General features: G+C 49.8%; 1 protein-coding gene and 1 long non-coding RNA gene across 4 annotated transcripts in view; one reads left to right on the forward strand and one right to left on the reverse strand.

Annotated features, from left to right (window-relative positions):
• The window catches only part of LOC118097497 (semaphorin-3F), a 32,578-nt gene extending 17,056 nt beyond the window's left edge, over positions 1-15,522 (reverse strand). Inside the window, exons 1-7 of one of the 3 annotated variants that reach the window (XM_035140371.3) lie at positions 15,368-15,522; positions 12,966-13,094; positions 4,050-4,210; positions 3,640-3,702; positions 2,913-3,032; positions 1,714-1,807; positions 928-1,047 (exon numbers count right to left, since the gene is read on the reverse strand). In XM_035140371.3, the coding sequence (XP_034996262.1) occupies positions 928-1,047; positions 1,714-1,807; positions 2,913-3,032; positions 3,640-3,702; positions 4,050-4,210; positions 12,966-13,071 (664 nt within the window). In that variant the 5' untranslated portion in view covers positions 13,072-13,094; positions 15,368-15,522. Of the gene's footprint in view, positions 1-927; positions 1,048-1,713; positions 1,808-2,912; positions 3,033-3,639; positions 3,703-4,049; positions 4,211-12,965; positions 13,095-13,530; positions 13,941-14,687 lie in introns of those variants that run through there. The other 2 variants (XM_035140369.3, XM_035140370.3) reach the window with 2 other exon arrangements.
• A 95-nt stretch (positions 15,523-15,617) lies between these two features.
• LOC148683345 (uncharacterized) overlaps positions 15,618-20,225 on the forward strand; it is a 32,139-nt gene continuing 27,531 nt past the window's right edge. Inside the window, exon 1 of the long non-coding RNA XR_015947172.1 lies at positions 15,618-15,849. This is a non-coding gene — a long non-coding RNA (uncharacterized LOC148683345). The remainder of the gene's footprint in view (positions 15,850-20,225) is intronic.

The raw sequence follows: 20,225 nt of genomic DNA on the forward strand, positions 1-20,225 counted from the left end.
GAGGGGAAAAGGTGCCGTTACTTTGGTCCACCACTAGGCAGCACAAGCAAACACTTTAGGCCAGTGGCTGCCAACCTTTGGGGGCAAGCGTGCCACAACAAGTCAAGTAGAGAGTCTAGGAAATTTTCTACACTTTAGTTTGTACTGTGGTCTAAACCACAGAGCCTAGGGCTTGCCAATTGGAAGGTCTCCGGTTCGAATCCCCGCAATAGGGTGAGCTCCTGTTGCTTAGTCCCAGCTCCTGCCAACCTAGCAGTTCGAAAGCATGCCAGTGCAAGTAGAAAAATAGGTACCGCTCCGGCGGGAAGGTAAACGGCATTTCCATGCGCTGCTCAGGTTTTGCCAGAAGTGGCTTAGCCATGCTGGCCACATGACCCAGAAAAACTGTCTGCAGACAAAAGCCGGCTCCCTTGGCCAGTAAAGCAAGATGAGTGCCGCAACTCCAGAGTCGTTTGCGACTGGACTTAACTGTCAGGAGTCCTTTACCTTTACCTTTTTTTATAACACATACACAGCTCCTTCCCTATTCTTACTCATTGGGGTAATGCTCAATTTTTTCATGGGGTGGGTTGAGTTGGATCTGTCCTCTTGCATGATGAGCATTCAGATTCATAGTCTGTTCTTTGTGCACTCAGTTTTGTTTTGTTTTTTTAATGCCACAATCACTTTAACTCATTTTTGTGAAAAAAAGTGGCAAATGAACACAAATAATAATGAGGATGAGAAAGGGTGTAAGTCTGCTGAGCTGCAGTTTTCGCCTCTATGGCACTGCCAAGTGCAAGGCTCTCCAGGTGTGCTGCAGCACGCACCCTGCTACTTGCGCCACTCACAGCACAGGAGATGAGCCATACTTCTCTTCATTATCCACAGTCTGCTATCCCAGTACTCATCGCCACCCGCTTCTGGCTACCTCCATCAGCCTCATACCATAGAGCCAGCGGGAATCATGTTGCTCCGTGCGCACAGCCGGTCGAGGCCCCATCGTACGGAACACAGCAGCATCAGTGCCCATGAAATCCACATGAACTCCAGCATACAGTGTGCTATCTGGGGAGAGGAGAACAGTGGAAGAGGCACATGACAGCATTAGTCAAATAGACACACGGACACATGTAGAAATATAGCCAATGCAAACCTGAAGGAAAGGGAACTGGGTACAAGAGTGTAGACCTTTGGTCCATCTGCTCCAGTATTGTCTGCTTTAACTGAGAAACAGCAATCCAGAACATTAGGCATGGGTCTCCTAACCCTGGTTTTGAATCTCCTTTCAATTGTGATTAAACAGGGACCTTATACTTCCAAAGTACCGGTATGTGCTCTGAAACTAAGTTATGGCCCCTCAGTGGAAAATATCTTCTTGGCCTGCAGCATCCTCAGCAGCTTCTTGTTCCCTGCCAATCAGCTGTTTAGCGCTAACTGACTGCTTAGCTACCGTAATGCAGCATGTCTAGTAAATACAAGAGAAAGACAAGTCATCAAACAATGGTGGCTGTAAACACACAATGACATGGTCTCTGGCTCAATTGGGCAACCTATGGCAATTTACATGCTGACAAGCAAAATGGATCACACTCAACTAGAGCTCTCTTGTAAGAAAAACAAGAGTTAAAAGACAAATACATGTATATGCACAACACTACTGGTACTTTATAGAGATATCTGGTAGCAGGGTTGCATCCAGAGACACATGCAAACTCACTCAAAGTCACTTACTGACAAGCACAGCCATGCTGTGCTGCCGGGGGTCATATGGGCATTTCCCCTTCCCTGGCTCCAGTGAACGAGGCACCATGCGGAAAAGGTATTCCTTTGAAGGGACAAAGGGGGAGAAGAGAGAATGAATATGTGCATGGGAACCAACCTTGAACACCTAACCTAAAGCCCAGCTCATTTCCAAAACTGTGGAGGGACAAAGTCCCACTCTTGACCTGCTCTCCTTTTCAGAAGTACCCTCTCTCTTCAGAAGCTCACATAGGTAACTGTCTTAAACTAAGGTTGTGTGTTCACTAAAGCACATTGGTAAAACATTCTTTCCCTCAAAGAATTCTGGGCACTGTAGTTTTACCCCTCACAGAGTTACAACACCCAACAATCCTGAGCAAACTATAGAACCCAGAATGTTTTTCAACGGTATAGGACAGGCATCCCCAAACTTCGGCCCTCCAGTTGTTTTGGACTACAATTCCCATCTTCCCCAACCACTGGTCCTGTTAGCTAGGGATCATGGGAGTTGTAGGCCAAAACATCTGGAGGGCCCAGTTTGGGGGTGCCTGGCATAGGATGTAGGCAGTGTACATTTGTCCAGCATGCTATTGGTCCATCTAACTGGGAAGGCTTTAAAAGAGAATCAGACAAATTCATGGCAGAGATGGCTATCAATGGCTCTTGGCCATGCTGGCTGTGTTCTGTCTCCACAGTTGGAGGCATCAATGTTTCTCAACTCCAGTGGCAGGAAACTATGGGAGGGGGTGGTGCTCTTGTGTTCGAATCCCACTTGCAGGTTTCCCACAAGCATCTGGTTGGCCACTGGGAGAACAGGAAGGTGGACTAGCTGGGTCATGGGCCTGATCCAGCAGGCTCTTCTTATGATCTAACTCGCTATGGTCAACCACAGGAAAATGTGTGGGTCTCTAGATGTTGCTGGCTGCCAACACCCATCAGTCTCAGCCTCCATGTCCAATGATCAGGGATCATAAGAGCTGTAGCCCAGCAATATCTGTGGGGCCATAGGTTGCCCACACCTGAGTTACATTGACTGGCAGTGGCACTCCAGGGTTTCCGACTGGGATCCTTCCCAACTCTACCTGGAGATGCCGGGGATTGAACCTGGGCCTTTGGGCATACAAATCATGTCTCTACCACTAAGCAGTGGCTCTCCTCCCAGCGGGAAGCAATCCGGGTTCTCTGCTTACTTCAGAGCGCCAGCCACGGTTGACGAGGGCACAGACGGGGTGGTAGGCCCCTGTTCCACACACGTACAGGTGAGTGCGGTTCAATGGTTGCATAAGCCGGATGTAGTTGAAACATTCGCCCTGGAGGGTAAAGAAGAAACAGGGCATGAGCTGGCAGACATCCTCTTGGCAGCCAGAAGTTGGCTCAACCCCCATTTTCTCACCCTGTCCCCTCCCCAAAAAATAAAGAGGAAGGGGAGCTGACTTCTGGTGGAGGCCATTGCTCAGAGATTAATATTTCAGATTGGGTAGTGTTGTTAGTAACGCAACAGCTCAGAAACACAGCTATGCAGGATCAATGGATAGCAAAGATGATGTCACGGAGGTAACAGCTTTGTTTTGCTCTGGGTGTTTTTTTTTTTGGGGGGGGGGTAATATTGTTCTTACAGGTACACAAGAAAACCCAGGAGGTCCAGGGGTATTGCCTGAAGGCACATCATCTTGTTGAAGGTAAGCCAGTCTGGGCCTGGGAACCACATGCATGCCACCTCAGGTTCCACAATGGAAGAAAAGTGGGATATAAATGTAAGAAACTAAAATAAGGAGTCAGATGGATCCAGGGGCAGCCTAGAGCCATAGCCGCATTGACGAATGGTCTTTCCATAGGGATTTGGGGCATTTAGACCAAAAAACCCACTAGTGGTTGTGAGGTGATACCCAGAGTGGTGGAGCAGCAACTATGACTCACCCTCTGCCCCTTTCCTGCCAGGCGACACTCATTCTGGTGGTTGGGAAGTGCTGGCCAATGAATCTGTGCAGAGAGAGACAGAGATAGATGAACAGGAAGAGGATTTGCTTTGAGAGACTGGAGGTATTTCTCCCTCCATGCCTGGCCTTCACGCACTTGCAGTTAGCTGCCTTCTGAAGCTTGGCCAAGAATCTAGGGTGCCCATCTCCCTGGCTGCCTCTGCTCCAACCTATCCCATGTTGTTCTTCTTCACCTCCTCCCATGTTACCCCCACCACCCACCACCCGAACCCAGCCTTTTCTGGACGCATCCAGCGGGCCACAGCCCAACCACAGAAATGCTGGGCAATGTGGCCCCTTTCATTCTGACCCAGCGCGGCTCTCCTTGAGGCCCTCTGCAGCAGGGCTTACAATGAGCGGCTCCTTGTTGATATTGTGAAGATCCAAGGCCACCAGGAAGTCTCGTGCCCCCAGGTAGAGCCGCTCCTGGTCTTGGTCCATCAGCAGGATCCGATAATCGCTTGTGTTGAAGGAAAAGCTGAAGGGGCGGGCAGTGCGTGTCTCCAGCAGTTCTGGGGAGATACATCCTTGGAGTCAAGGGTCAGTCCCACAAGCCAGTCCACTCCATCAGCCCACTGGCCTCCAAAAGCATCCTCACCCCCCTTCTTTCTTGCTGCCTTCCCCATAGAATGGGCAGCAGCAGGAGCAAGCTAATCTATGTGATCCCTGGTCTGGGCTCAGGCGGAGCTGAGCTGAGCTCAGGGGGTATTTTGGTCCCATGAAGTGGCTAAGGTGGAGCCGACGTGGGTGGGGGGGAGGGAGGGCGCTCAGCGGCTGGTACAGCAAAGAGCCTAAATCCCCCAGCAATCCCCATGGCCACATTCCAGAGGCGAAGATCAGAGAGTGGTGAGCTTCCCACCTGCGGTGACCTTGGGGATGTGGCCAGAGGACAATCAACCTCTTTGCCCAGCTACTTTCTGCAGCCAAGTCCGGGCAAGAATTCAGAGACCAGGGACAGAAATTGGCCTAATCCCTGTGGACAAGTGGGCAGAAGAACAGATTTCCGGGGAGCTCAGAGAGGGAGACAGGTGGGGAGCGGGGAGGGAAAGGAGCCCGAGTGGGATGAGGAATTGAGATCCAATTAAAATGAAAGGAACAAAAGTAAGTGCAGGAGCAGGACTCCAGGGTCCTCAGCCAGCGGGCCCTCTCCTCTGTTCCTTCCTGCTCCGATTCAGCCGGCCAACTGAGTCTGAACGCCGGAGACAGAACCCGGGGAACCTGGTGGAATTCCCCAAGCATTAACACATGGCAGGTGGGAGACTATCATTCCCCACCCTGCAATAAATGTCAGGCAGTCCCATGGCAGGATGCCCAGGGCAGGGTGTGTCGTGCATACCCAGATCTGATGTATACAATGACCATTATATAACACTGGTGGTGCATAAAACACTACCAAGCAATACTGGATTATTTCTTAGGCATTATAAGCAACAACTTGAGAGGGCATGGGAGAGTTTTTCAGTCATAAAGGAGGTGGTGGCAGTAAACCTGTGACCCTCTGGATGTTGTTGGACTTCCAGCATCCTTTGCCTTTGGCCATTCTGGCTGGAGCTGATGGGAGTTGGAGGCCAACAGTATCTGGAGGGTCACCCCCCCACCTGTGCCATATGAAAACAGGATGTTATATAATTACCAGTGGGAAAATGTCAGTTGTTATTATTATTATTATTATTATTATTATTATTATTATTATTATTATTATTTTCGCACGTGCCCTCGTGACCACGTCTGGCTACCTACCCCCTTCCCTCCCGTCTTCTCCCTCCGCACTCTAAAGCGCGACTCGGAAAATGTCAGTTATGATAATTAATTATTAGGTGTTAGGTGAAGGCACAACTTCCCTGATTTTCTCCTCTGACAGGAAGGGGAGAAATACCACAGGGTGCTCTTGCCATACCAGCAGCCGCTTGGGAGGCTGTCTATATGGGTCCCCAGAGACTTTGGAGAAAGAATGTGTTTATGACGTTTACACTGGATAAATCTGGAATCTCTCTGGAAATAACATGCTGTTGTTGTTTTTCTGTCTGGGGAAATTCATGTGGTGATTCTGTTGCTGGGTAAACAAAGGCATAGTTGCTAAGGAACACAAATCTGCAAGGAAAAGGACCTTTTGGGGATCTGAAAACCCCTCACGTCTTCTCTCCTTGATTGTGCCCACCAGTGGCAATGGAAGGTGCTTTAGATGTGTCTCTAACACAACAATACACAGAATACTTTGAAAGCTGCCCCTAATTTGCACAGTCAAGGTGGAGGGAGACTTCTACCAGCCAAAAACCAAACAAATCAAAAACAGGCATCATTTCCTGCATTCGCACAACAGACATTTGGGCAACTTTGTCAGGAGCGTGCAGGAAGACTCCCTGAAACGCATATCCAGACCAGAGATGTGCCACTAATAAGAGCCTTGCTAGATCAGACCAGAGGCCCATCTAGGCCAGCATTCTGTGGTCACAGTGGCCACCCAGATGTCTCTGAGAAGCCCACACACCAAATATGAGTGCAATAGCGCTCTCTGCTGCTGTTGTCCTGCAAAGACTGGAGCTCAGAGGCCTGCACATAGCTGCTATCATGACGAGTAGTCATTGCTAGAATTATCCGCCATGAATGTGTCTAATCTCCTTTTCAAAGCCGTCTAAATTGGTGGCTGTCACCACATCCTGTGGAAGCAAATCTCATAGTTTGAGTATGTGCTGTGGGAAGAAGTACTTCCTTTTGTCCATTTCCACACAGAGAAGGTATTAAAAACTGTCACCAGACATTTATTAGAACCAGGTGGAGTATCCTCTTGCAAGGAACCACATTTGGGGTTAGTGTTTGGAGGAAATCGGATGGAGCACGAAATGGTAAGTGGGAGGGAGGTAAGGATTGACAGTTGGGATGGTGATCAAATTTTGTCGGTTGACAGTGGAGGGGGGAGAGGATGAAGGGTAGAGGGGATTAGCTGAGTGGGAATGGGTTTAGGAGATTACTGGCTCTAATTGCATTCATCCCAGACTTCAGCTGACTGAATTTATTTTCATTGTTCCTCAAATAAAGCGCTTGGTTGTTAGCCCTGGATAACTGTCGGTGAAAAACATGTTTAAATACTTTCGACACCTACCCCAATACACCTATTCACTACCTGACCATGGGGTTGTAGTGGATAGATCAATTAAGACTTGTGAAAACAGCATAGAACAATTGCCATGGCTGCCCTGCCCCCCAAATTCCATGCTAGGAACCATTAGGAAAGGAATTTGAAAGAAAACTGTCAATATCATTATGCTATTATACAAATCTTTGGTGCAACAGCACTTTAAATACTGTGTGCAGTTTTGGTGGTCTCACCTCAAAAAAAATATGGTGGAACTAGGAGAGGTGCAGAAAAGGGCCACCAAACTGATCAGGGAGATGGAGCAAGTCCCCTGTGAGGAAGGGTGGCAACATATGGGGCTTTTGAGTTTAGAAGAAAGGCAAGTATGAGAATGCATGGCAGAGGTGTATAAAATTTAGCATGGCATGGAGAAAGCGAACAGAGAAAAGTTTTTCTCTCACACATAACACTAGAACTTGGGGGCACCCAACGAAGCTGAACGTTCAAAGATTCAGGGTGGGCAAAAGGAAGTTCTTCTTCACACAGCGCTCACTGGAAGGACAGATCGTGAAGCTGAGGCTCCAATACTTTGGCCACCTCATGAGAAGAGAAGACTCCCTGGAAAAGACCCTGATGTTGGGAAAGATTGAGGGCACTAGGAGAAGGGGATGACAGAGGACGAGATGGTTGGACAGTGTTCTCGAAGCTACGAACATGAGTTTGATTGACCAAACTGCGGGAGGCAGTGCAAGACAGGAGTGCCTGGCGTGCTATGGTCCATGGGGTCACGAAGAGTCGGACACGGCTAAACGACTAAACAACAACAACAACAACTTCACACAGCTGAGCCATGGAATTCACTCCAAGAAGATGCAGTGTTGGTCATCACCGACCTGGATGGCTGAGGATGAGGCAGATTCATGGAGGAGAAGGCTATGAGCAGCTACAAGCCACCAAGGCAATGTTCTACCTCCACTGTCAGAGGCAGGATGCTCCTGAATGCCAGTGGGTGGGAATCACAAGTGGGGAGAGAGTGCCGTTGCTCTCAGGTCCTCCCATGGGCATCTGCTTAGCCACTGTGGGAACAGGATACTGGACTAGTTGGGTCTATGTTCCTTTCCCAATAAAACTGCCTTGGCACCTCCTGCACCTACATACCATTGCTCACAGCAAGACTACAACACTTTTGGAAAGCTATGAACTTTAACAAGCCTCTAGCATGAGTGGCAAATGACCCTTGCAATAGAATCTGATGTCCACTGAAAGGAGCTTTTGTTAAGTCCTTCCCAAGTTCCTTCCTGGGTTCAAGTCTCCCCTCTGCCCCAAACTCACTGAGTGGCCTCACGGGTTCTATTTTATATCACCAAAAAATAAAATGTTTGTTACATGCCTTGGCACAGGGTAGACAATCAGTTGGACATGGACAAAAAAGTGACCTTCCCACATTGTGCAACAGCAGGAGAACCCACCATATCAAAGGCGCAGACGACCAGAACCCACTTTGTAAAGGTGCATGGGCTCTTAATGTGGCAGACGTGTTGAACAACCACAAAGAACATTGTGTACCCAGCACAGATCTTCGCCACACTCTGGCCAAGCCCACGGTGCAATCTAGGCTGCAGCAACCAAGCAGCTTCAGTTCACAAAGAGCAACTGCACAACACTCTTCTCCCCACACTGTTCCCAAATACCGTAGTAATGCCCAGCCATACTTCCACTGCACACCCTCCTGCCTTCATGAAACATAAGCTGGCCAGGCGCCACATGAGATTACTGACTCCCCAAGGCTGCAATCCATGACATGCGTCCTCACCACATACAGTCCTATGCACACAGACACAGGCAAACACATGTGTCTATGCATGTGTGCATTCATGCATGCGCACATGTGCGTGCGCACACACACACACACTGGGCAGAGTGGTGTTCAGGGCTTTGCCTTTTATAGGCAGGATTGCTGCTGCCCAAAGGAATGAATTGTCCTTTGGCCAAGGGTCTCTCTCTCTCTCTCTCTCTCTCTCTCTCTCTCTCTCTCTCTCGCACACCCATACCCACCCATGTACTCCAAGGGCTGGGTTAGCACCAAATGCCTTAGCTGAAGGAAAGGAGGGGAAAAGGGCTGCAAAGAGAAAAGAGGGTTGAGTGCCCGTAATGGGGGTTGTGGCATGCACTCCCCCAGCAATTAAATTATCTCCTCTCTGCCCCAATCTCTCTCACTTCCCCTTCCCAACAATGTGCTTTGAAAAGGGGAATCCATCCAAGTGTGTTCCAGCCTCTTCTCTGTATGGCATGCTGGGTATTTTAAGCCCTTCTGGGAAATCCTTTCCCCCTGTGACTGGCAAGTAACCAGATCCCGGAATCCCCGAGAACAGAGAGTGTAGGGGGAACCCAGCAAGGTCACAGGAGATGTATTTGGGGATGGGGGAGGGTGGCAGGAGAAGCCAACATGACAGCAGAGGACCCACACACACAATGACATGTATTTGTGCGACTGGAAAAAAATACACCTGTAGTAAGACACTTTCCACAGTAAGAACACAGTCTAGGCGATTTTCCTGCCTTCTGGCAGTATCTCAGCATGCAAGGGCATGCCTTGAAGGTGACGCTTGTGCCAGATTCGCAGGTGTCATTGGCACATGAATTGACATGATTTGCTGCATAGGACGCAGTCAGGGAGAGAAACCCACACAAGCAGACTTGGCCCTGTGCGCATTGACTGCATGGCCCACTCATGCTGTCCTACACATGGCACAAAATGCTGCTTATATACATACAACTCATGGCAACCATTGTGGGAATGTGTTCACCTTTGCTTATGTGTGAATGGCCTTATAGTTCACATATATAGTTGACGATCTCTGCCCCAAGATCTGCTTGTTGCTAAACATTCCCATTTAAAATATAATGGGAATTATATTTAAATCCCATTTAAATATAAACTGCTCACACACTTGCCAGCACACGAAAAGCTGTTGCTTATTGTGAGACTACACACATATAGCTGCCAGAATAAGGCTGCATGATTATGTGGTGCCGATGGAACCTATTGCCACATGGTGGGGTGGCTGCTACAATGAGCAAAAGCTATTTTTAAAAAATCATAATTAGATGGCTGTAAGGAAAACGCGGGTGGCACTGTGGGTTAAACTACAGAGCCTAGGGCTTGCCGATCAGAAGGTCGGCGGTTCGAATCCTCGCGATGAGGTGAGCTCCCGTTTCTCGGTCCTAGCTCCTGCCAACCTAGCAGTTCGAAAGCACGTCAAAGTGCAAGTAGATAAATAGGTACTGCTATGGCAGGAAGGTAAACGGCGTTTCCATGTGCTGCTCTGGTTCGCCAGAAGTGGCTTTGTCATGCTGGCCACATGACCTGGAAGCTGTACGCCGGTTCCCTCGGCCAATAACGTGAGATGAGCGCGCAACCCCAGAGTCGGTCACGACTGGACCTAATGGTCAGGGGTCCCTTTACCTTTTAAGGAAAACAGACTTCGCTGGTGGCTTCTAGGCATAATGGCCAAAAACGCAGCCGCCATAAAGGAAAACAGCATCTCTCTGGCTACCACATCAGAAGGCTTAACAATGAGGGATGGACATGGGCATCAGACTGTAATTGTAAATCTCTCTGAGGATTCTGGTTGGCTGCTGTTGCTAGAATCCCAGGGCAAAAAAAATCCAGGCCATTGGTCAGATACCAACAAACAAATCTCCTGATCTGACAGGAGACCTTTCCCTGTTGCCCTGTGGAGGGACCCACTGTACATCCATCAACATAGGTAGAAAAGGGTACCTATTTTCTAGAACAGGAACATCCAACTCCCCATAGACTGCGATCTACTCGCAGTATATAGAAAAACTGGCAGAGATCTATCCATTGTCATTGGATGGACCGAAGTTGTTGAGCTTTTTTTGGAAAAGGCAAAGTTGTTGAGCCACAGTTGTTTTCCCCTGGGGGGGAGGGGGAGATCACAGAGGGGCCAAAGATCTACCAGGATCTACCAGGTACACCCCACGATCTACCAGTAGATCACGATCTACCTGTTGGACATGCCTATTCTAGAACACCTTACTGTGGGTTATGTGGTTCTCATAAAGGAACATCCATGCTTCCTTGTGTCAACCAACTTTCAAGGTGAGAAATGTGGCGTTGTTCTTTCCGGGCCTCATCCGCATGCAAAAAGGGCATCTTCATTTCTCCTCCACTTGCAGATGGGCAGATATCAACATTTACAGTCCACCTTTGTTTGAGTAGCTCACGGCAGCACACATGGGGACTATCCCATTATATCCTCACAGTCACTAGGATCAAGATAGTGACTGGTCCAACATCATGCAGGAAGCTTTAGAGCAGGCATCCCCAAACTGCGGCCCTCCAGATGTTTTGGCCTACAACTCCCATGATCCCTAGCTAACAGGACCAGTGGTTGGGGAAGATGGGAATTGTAGTCCAAAACATCTGGAGGGCCGAAGTTTGGGGATGCCTGCTTTAGAGCCAATTGTATATCTCTCTAGCCCAAGTGGCCCTGTGTCATGCTAGAGTTGTGAAATGATTGCCTACATTTTACGCACACAGCCCAAAGCCCTTGCCTACCACTGCCACAAACACCTGTGAATCTGCCCCTGTTTTTCTTCTTTCCTTTCATGTCACTGCTTACTCACATACAACCTGCCCTCTGACTGATCAATACACAATCTCCTCCTCCTCCTCAATGAATGGCTAGGACTCCAAACAATTCCAAGGAGCTTGGAGTACAAACATAACAAGGGAGCATTATAGAGAAAGCCACGTGTGCTGTTATGAAGATCCTCAAGATGAACTCAAGTGCAAATGCAAGGAGTGAAAGATCTCTCTCCCCAAACACCCCTTCCAGCAGGCTCCTGCACAGCAATAATGCACTGCAGTATTATTAGTAGTAGGGCTGAAATGTTTAGCCAGTCAGGGAGAGCAATTCAAAATCTTGTAGATATAACTGGGCAGATTTAAAATAATTCACTAGCTTTTACCCATGCACATGTTTTTGAATTCACAGACAGCAAGCACATTAAGAGGAGAAAGAGGCATCACCCCCTTGCAACTTTCTCCCAAGGAGGGAATGCCTCTTCTGGGGTGGGCACCTTCTGTGGGACACCCACATGCACCCACTATCTAAGAATGCTACACTCCTGCCTCAGAACTGTAGTTTTGATTTGATTTGGATGGAGACTACTGTAGTTTTATTCATATGCAAACCAATGCAGATATAGCCAGTTACTCAATTGATTAAAAATCTTACCAGTTACTTTCACCAGCTGACAGCCCTAATTATCCTGATCTTTTGGTGCTGCCTGCTGCCATGAGAACCCCATATTTAGGTTGGCTGACAGAAGCAAACACACACACATTTCAGTATGGAAAGACAGTGTTGTGTAATGGTTAGTGTTGGACTAGGACTAAGGAGAGATTGATTAAAATCTCTGCTCAGCTGTGAAGTTCACTGTCATTACCTCTTTACCTAACCCTACCACACAGGGTTGTTGAGAGGATAAAAAGAAGGGGAAACAGAACTGTGTGCAATGCATTGCCTTGAACCTTGAGACAGGATATCAATAAAATAAAAAATAAATACAATGGGTTGTAGCAAACTAAGTTTTACTCAAAGTAGACCCATTGAAATTAATGGACCCAAGTTAGTCATGTCCATCAATTTAAGCAGATCTACTCTGAGCAGGACTAACACTGGATACCACACAATTAAAATCACACACCCTCCATAACAGTTCTGTTCTAAGCAGCACCCCTTCCCAGAGTTGCCCCAGTACCAGAGCCGGCACTATCATTAGACCAACTAGGCAGCTGCCTCAGGCGCAGAGTCTGAGGGGCACAATTTTATACAGATTAGTTTTTGTTACATCTTATAAATTCCTGATCATGTTTTACTTTTATATTTTGAAGAATCGTATCATGTCTACAAGACACTTGTTTCTGAAGAGTGAAGTTAGCAATTTGGGGGGCGGGATGCCGGGTGCAAGTACTTAGTCTTGCCCAGGGGGGCAAAATAGCCCGGCACCGGCGGCACTGCCCAGTGGTGCCACACCTCCTGCTTCTCTTCTGTGCCCACCTGGAAGGCGACGCCCACGTGGCCTTGTCCTCCTCCTCCCCCCACAGCCCTGGGCCTCGCCTGAGTCCCGCTGAGCCGCCGCCGCCCTCTTCTTCCTCTTACCTTTGTAGGTTAGGTAGACCCGGGGAGCGCCGGCGAGGCTGCTCTGGCCCAGGCAGCAGCGGAGCAGCAGCGCCAGCAGCAGGAGCGGGGGTGCCCAGGGCGCCATGGCTGAGGGAGTCCTCGGGACACCTGTAGTGGCGGGAAGAGAGAGACACCTGGAGCTGCGCCCTTCTTCTGCAGGGCTCTGGGGCACCTGGCGAGGGGAGCAGCAGGGGAGGGATACACGCGCCCCCCTGGGTGCTTGGCGGCAGGGAAGCGGTTGGTGGGGAGAGGCCTAGAGGGCGCTGCGTCCGAGGGCGCGAGATCAAAGGCGCCTGCCTCGCCCGGCCCACCCGGCGCCCGGCCAAGGCGCTGTAACCCGAGTGGCGGCCGCGGCTCCTGGGCACTTCAAAGGCTTGCTCTCCCTCTACCCGCTTCAGGCTGCACGCTCCCCCCTCGCCTCCATTCTTGCTCTCGCCTCCTTCCTTCAGGCCAGCGGCACTTTGAAGTTGGGGGACGCAGGCTGGGAGTCCCCCAATGGGTGCTGGCTCCCAGCCCACCGCACCCCCCCCCGCCCAAACTCTACCTCATTGGACTCCTCCTGGACCCCGGGAAATGGCGCCCCCTGCCGGCGCCCCGCCCGGAGCACTTCGCCTTGGGACGGCCCCCTTCATTCTGGAGAGGGCACCGACGCTTGAGCTGCCATTCTGGACACAGGCTCGGTGTTGCAGCGGCCTCCTGACGCCATCACTCTCAGCACAAGGGGGCAGGAACGGCAGCAATCCCTCCCCGAGCCCCAGCCGGGCTATAATCTTCCCCATGCCACAGAACAGGTGCCAGGGGACAATGCCAGGAGCACCCCCTCCGCGCGCCCCGCCAGCCCCTCCGCTCCCACCCTCTGCAGCGCCAGCACACGCAGCTCACACTCCGTGCCAGGGCTCGGGCTGGGCGCTTTGATCTGCCTGCCAGTCCCGTCCCTTCGGCTCTCCCTGCCCTATGTGCGCTGCTGCTCCGCCCTGCCCTGTCCCTAGTTCCGCCGACGTGCTGCAACCTGTCGCTTCCATACCTGAGCCAGGTGCAGCTAACCGAAGCAGGGCATGCTGGGACATGGAGTCCCAAATAGCCCCAGGTGCCAGAGGGGCTTGACTCCCTTAACGCGCACAGCTCACCCCCATAAATCGAGGGTCCATGCTTTGCATGTTTGGCCACATCTCTCCTTTGACACGCCAGAACTCCGAGAGCACAAAAGACCCCCTCAGGTCCGCTCCTCCCGGCCAGATCTGCAACAGTTTTGTTTTGAAAAGGACAGAAGCTTCCCTCCTTCCCAGTTTCTTCTTAGTTATTTGCTGCCTGGCCCTCACCCCAGAAACGGCTGCATCATCTCAGGCAAAAGCTGCAACTCCAACGCGCGCTTTCCCGGGAGCGAGTCCTACTGAAGCGCCCGCGGAACGTCTTTTGAGTAAACGCGCGCAGAGTCAAAGCGCGAAGAGAAGCAGAAGCGGCGCAAAGTGTGTGTGTCCCCCCCCCCCCCAAGCTTTAGAGGAAAAATAAATAACAGGACTGGAGAGGACGAATGTTGCAACCTAGGACTGCGGTGGAGGTTGGTGGGGTGGCAATCTGTTCCTGGGATTCACAGAAGGAAGCACCGGGGCTAAGGAAGAGGGCCAGCAAGATCATTACAAGGGCTGCGGAGTCTCCGGCCTTAAGAGAGGGGAAAGGCAAGGCGCAGAGGAGGCCACTCACCGCCCCTCGCCCGCGCTGCTCCCGGTTCCCGACCAACGCAGCGGCTCAGATCCCGCGGGCGCCTCCACTCGCCGGCGCGCACGAAACTTTCTCCGTGGTGATGTTTCTCCGGAGGGGAGCCGGTCGCCGCGAAGGGAAGAGGTGCATCGCTGCCCCCCGCCTCCCCACCCCCCCCCCGCGGGATCCTGGATTTTGTCACTCCGCGGAGGGAAAGAGAAGAAGCTGAACGTCGCCCCACCGGGCAAACCCACCGCCGCGCTAATCGGCGTGAAAGTTCCTGCTCTGCCTCCTGGAGCCAGAGAAGCAGAGCCGGCCTCTCCCGAGACGGGCGGGACGCCTTAACCCCTTCGCTGCTCCCGGAGCAGAAGAGGAAAGCGCTCCCGAGGCGGGCGGGCGGGCAGCGTGGCGCTCCCCTCCTTCCTTGAGCAGGAGGGATCCGGGCAGGAGGGGCGGCGGTGCAGCCTGCAGGCAGGAGGGACTCCGAGCAGTTGGGCGAGGGCGGGGCTGGGGCTGGGGAAGACCTTCCCCAGCTGGGGGTCTCAGCCATCCGCCCCCTTCTTTGATGCCTCCTTGCCTGCTATGGGGCGCTCCTCCAAATCTGCCCCTCAGCCTTTGGGTGGTGAGAATCTGGCTCCAGTAACAAAGTCCAGAGTCAGGAGGAGCTGAGAGAGGTCTTTTACCTGCGCCAGGATCCAGCGGGCGCGTGTGTGTCACAACAAGCCCCTCTCGTGCCAGGCAGGCCCAGGAGGCTCCGGGGCCCGTTCCTCGGGAGCGGTTTGCATCCTGCCAGCCGCACCTTTGGACTCTCCCCAGCGAGGAGGAGGGCGGCACCTGCAGGAGGCCAGGAAAGGGGGGGGTCCTTGGCAGCGGAGCCGGAGAAGGCGGGGTGTGAGGTGCTGGAAGGGGCCCGGGGCAGATCCGGCTGGAGGAGGAGAGGCGAGAAAGACGCCTTGACAGGTGGGCAGGCTACCCCCCCTCCAGAATCCAGTTCTTTCCCACCAGCGCACCCTTCGCACCGAGCGACCCACCTGATCAAGCTCCTCTTAAAAGACAGGATGGCGCCAGACTTACTTTGGCATCTAGCAGAGATGGGATGGGGCAGCTCTTGCACAGCAGAGCCCAGGATGTAGCTTCCAGGAGTCCAGCTCACAGGAGCACCGAGGTACATCTCTTCATAGCTGTCAACCCACCCTTTTTTTTTGCAGGAAACTCCCTTATTCCTGCTGCTATCCTGGATTGTTAGATATACCGTATACTGTCCCCGGGACAGGTGAGGCTGCTGATCCCTTATTTTCAAATCCAAAAGTTGACAGCTATGCATCTCTTGCCTCCTTCAAAGGTCGCAGAACGGAAGAAAGTCTCTTTCTCCAACCTCCCCCCCACCCTCCATCTTTACTCTTTATGACCCAGTGGGTTTTGAGAAAGTGGGGCTGTCAGGAAAGGACAGCTGCCTGAGCCCCCAACACGCGGCAGGGCTGACTCACCACATTTTGAAGTTAGCAAAATAATATACTGTACTTTATTGGCCAATGTGTGACTGCCCTGTAAGACCATTTAGTGTGGCCTAAAAATACCACTGTTCTGCGGTTGCTTTCCTGAGCTTTGGACCACATCTTACATACAAGGCACAGTGAGCCCAAGATCCACCTCTGAAAGTTTGCTCTGATTATGCCCAAGCTGCCACTCTTCTCTGGTGAGGCTGTTGCTTCTTTTCCTTGAGAGTGCTACAGTACAGGAGAAACATTGAACTCTAAACAAAAGACCCCCCAAAAGCAAAGGCCTGTAAATATAGTCAACCACAGCACTACAAAACACTGTAAAAACATGAGTCAGTGAACTGTAAAAGAAACACAGCACACATGATTTATACCAAATATGGTCTTGTGTTGTACAGGGATGTGGAACTGGTGGCCCCCCAGATGTTGGTGAACTATCACTCCCACCACCTCTGATTATTACCTGTCTTAGGCTGATGGGAGATGGTGTCTCACTCTGGCAACATCAAGGGCCACAGGTTCCCATTATATTTTCACAAAGTGTGTCATTGTGAAGCTTGATCTATGACAATTCAAAAGGGAGGCCTAGCAGCTTGCTCATTTCATTAACCTATTGATGAGTATGCTTAATTTAAACATTGCACATCACATTGTCATGTAATAATACTTTATTGAGCTAATACTTAAAGAGTACTGATTTATTGGGTACCAGATAGTGCCTGTGAACAAGAGCCTTCTAGATTGAATTGATTGACCAATATGAGTCATGTAGTTCTTCAGTTTGGGTACAACCTTCCAGCCCATGTGAATCCCCAGATTCCTTTAATTTTTACAAAATGACTTGGTGGTGGCCTGGGGGGTGGGGAAGGCGTGGTTGGCCATCTAATAGAATATTGTTGCACTGCCTAGCTATAATCAGAAATAGTCAGCAGGTTCCTTGCCCTGTGGGAGACACCTAAAGCATCGCTGCCAAGTTATCCCTTTTTTAAAGGGATTTTCCCTTATGCTGAATAGGCTTCCTCGCGAGAAAAGGGAAAACTTGGCAGCTATGCCTAAAGGCTGCATTGTTGTTGTTGTTTAGTCGTTTAGTCGTGTCCGACTCTACGTGACCCCATGGACCAGAGCACGCCAGGCACTCCTGTCTTGCACTGCCTCCCGCAGTTTGGTCAAACTCATGTTCGTAGCTTCGAGAACACTGTCCAACCATCTTGTCCTCTGTCGTCCCCTTCTCCTAGTGCCCTCAATTTTTCCCAACATCAGGGTCTTTTCCAAGGATTCTATTGGAGCCTCAGCTTCACGATCTGTCCTTCCAGGGAGCACTCAGGGCTGATTTCCTTAAGAATGGATAGGTTTGATCTTCTTGCAGTCCATGGGACTCTCAAGAGTCTCCTCCAGCACCATAATTCAAAAGCATCAATTCTTCGGTGATCAGCCTTCTTTATGGTCCAACTCTCACTTCCATACATCACTACTGGGAAAACCATAGCTTTAACTATACGGACCTTTGTCGGCAAGGTGATGTCTCTGCTTTTTAAGATGCTGTCTAGGTTTGTCATTGCTTTTCTCCCAAGAAGCAGGCGTCTTTTAATTTCGTGACTGCTGTCACCATCTGCAGTGATCAAGGAGCCCAAGAAAGTAAAATCTCTCACTGCCTCCATTTCTTCCCCTTCTATTTGCCAGGAGGTGATGGGACCAGTGGCCATGATCTTGGTTTTTTTGATGTTGAGCTTCAGACCATATTTTGCGCTCTCCTCTTTCACCCTCATTAAAAGGTTCTTTAATTCCTCCTCGCTTTCTGCCATCAAGGTTGTGTCATCTGCATATCTGAGGTTGTTGATATTTCTTCCAGCAATCTTAATTCCGGCTTGGGATTCATCTAGTCCAGCCTTTCACATGATGAATTCTGCATATAAGTTAAATAAGCAGGGAGACAATATACAACCTTGTCGTACTCCTTTCCCAATTTTGAACCAATCAGTTGTTCCATATCCAGTTCTAACTGTAGCTTCTTGTCCCACATAGGGATTTCTCAGGAGACAGATGAGGTGATCAGGCACTCCCATTTCTTTAAGAACTTGCCATAGTTTGCTGTGGTCGACACAGTCAAAGGCTTTTGCATAGTCAATGAAGCAGAAGTAGACGTTTTTCTGGAACTCTCTAGCTTTCTCCATAATCCAGCGCATGTTTGCTATTTGGTCTCTGGTTCCTCTGCCCTTTCGAAATCCAGCTTGCACTTCTGGGACTTCTCGGTCCACATACTGCCTAAGCCTGCCTTGTAGAATTTTAAGCATAACCTTGCTAGCGTGTGAAATGAGCGCAATTGTGCGGTAGTTGCAGCATTCTTTGGCACTGCCCTTCTTTGGAATTGGGATGTAGACTGATCTTCTCCAATCCTCTGGCCATTGCTGAGTTTTCCAAACTTGCTGGCATATTGGGTGTAGCACCTTAACAGCATCATCTTTTAAAATTTTAAACAGTTCAGCTGGAATATCATCACTTCCACTGGCCTTGTTATTAGCAATGCTTTCTAAGGCCCATTTGACTTCACTCTCCAAGATGTCTGGCTCAAGGTCAGCAACCACACTACCTGAGGTGTACGAGACCTCCATATCTTTCTGGTATAATTCCTCTGTGTATTCTTGCCACCTCTTCTTGATGTCTTCTGCTTCTGTTAGGTCCTTACCACTTTTGTCCTTGATTATGGTAATCTTTGTACGAAATGTTCCTTTCATATCTCCAATTTTCTTGAACAGATCTCTGGTTTTCCCCATTCTATTATTTTCCTCTATTTCTTTGCATTGCTCATTTAAGAAGACCCTCTTGTCTCTCCTTGCTGTTTTTTGGAAATCTGCATTCAGTTTCCTGTATCTTTCCCTATCTCCCTTGCATTTTGCTTGCCTCCTCTCCTCCGCTATTTGTAAGGCCTCGTTGGACAGCCATTTTGCTTTCTTGCATTTCCTTTTCCTTGGGATGGTTTTCATTGCTGCCTCCTGTATAATGTTACGAGCCTCCATCCATAGTTCTTCAGGCACTCTGTCCACCAAATCTAAATCCTTAAACCTGTTCCTCACTTCCACTGTGTATTCATAAGGGATTTGATTCAGATTGTATCTTACTGGCCCAGTGGTTTTTCCTACTTTCTTCAGTTTAAGCTGGAATTTTGCTATAAGAAGCTGATGATCTGAGTTACAGTCGGCTCCAGGTCTTGTTTTTGCTGACTGTATAGAGCTTCTCCATCTTTGGCTGCAGAGAATATAATCAATCTGATTTTGATGCTGTCCATTTGGTGATATCCATGTGTAGAGTCGTCTCTTGTGTTGTTGGAATAGAGTGTTTGTGATGACCAGCTTGTTCTCTTGACAGAACTCTATTAGCCTTTGCCCTGCTTCATTTTGAACTCCAAGGCCAAACTTGCCAGTTGTTCCTTTTATCTCTTGATTCCCTACTTTAGCATTCCAGTCCCCTGTAATGAGAAGAACATCCTTCTTTGGTGTCATTTCTAGAAGGTGTTGTAGGTCTTCATAGAATTGGTCAATTTCACTTTCTTCAGCACCGGTAGTTGGTGCATAAACTTGGATTACTGTGATGTTAAAAGGTCTGCCTTGGATTCGTATCGAGATCATTCTGTCATTTTTGAGATTGCATCCCATTACAGCTTTTGCCACTCTTTTGTTGACTATGAGGGCCACTCCATTTCTGCTACAGGATTCTTGCCCACAGTAGTAGATATGATAGTCATCCGAACTGAATTCGCCCATTCCCTTCCATTTTAGTTCACTGATGCCCAGGATGTCGATATTTATTCTTGTCATCTCATTTTTGACCACATCCAGCTTACCTCCACTCATGGTTCTTACATTCCAGGTTCCTATGCAATATTTTTCTTTACAGCATCGGACTTTCCTTTCGCTTCCAGGCATATCCGCAACTGAGCGTCCTTTCGGCTTTGGCCCAGCCGCTTCATCAGCTCTGAATCTACTTGTACTTGTCCTCCGCTCTTCCTCAGTAGCATGTTGGACGCCTTCCGACCTGAGGGGCTCAT

Source organism: Zootoca vivipara, chromosome 15 (genome assembly GCF_965207765.1).
Source record: "Zootoca vivipara chromosome 15, rZooViv2.hap1.1, whole genome shotgun sequence".
Classification (NCBI taxonomy): Eukaryota; Metazoa; Chordata; class Lepidosauria; order Squamata; family Lacertidae; genus Zootoca; species Zootoca vivipara.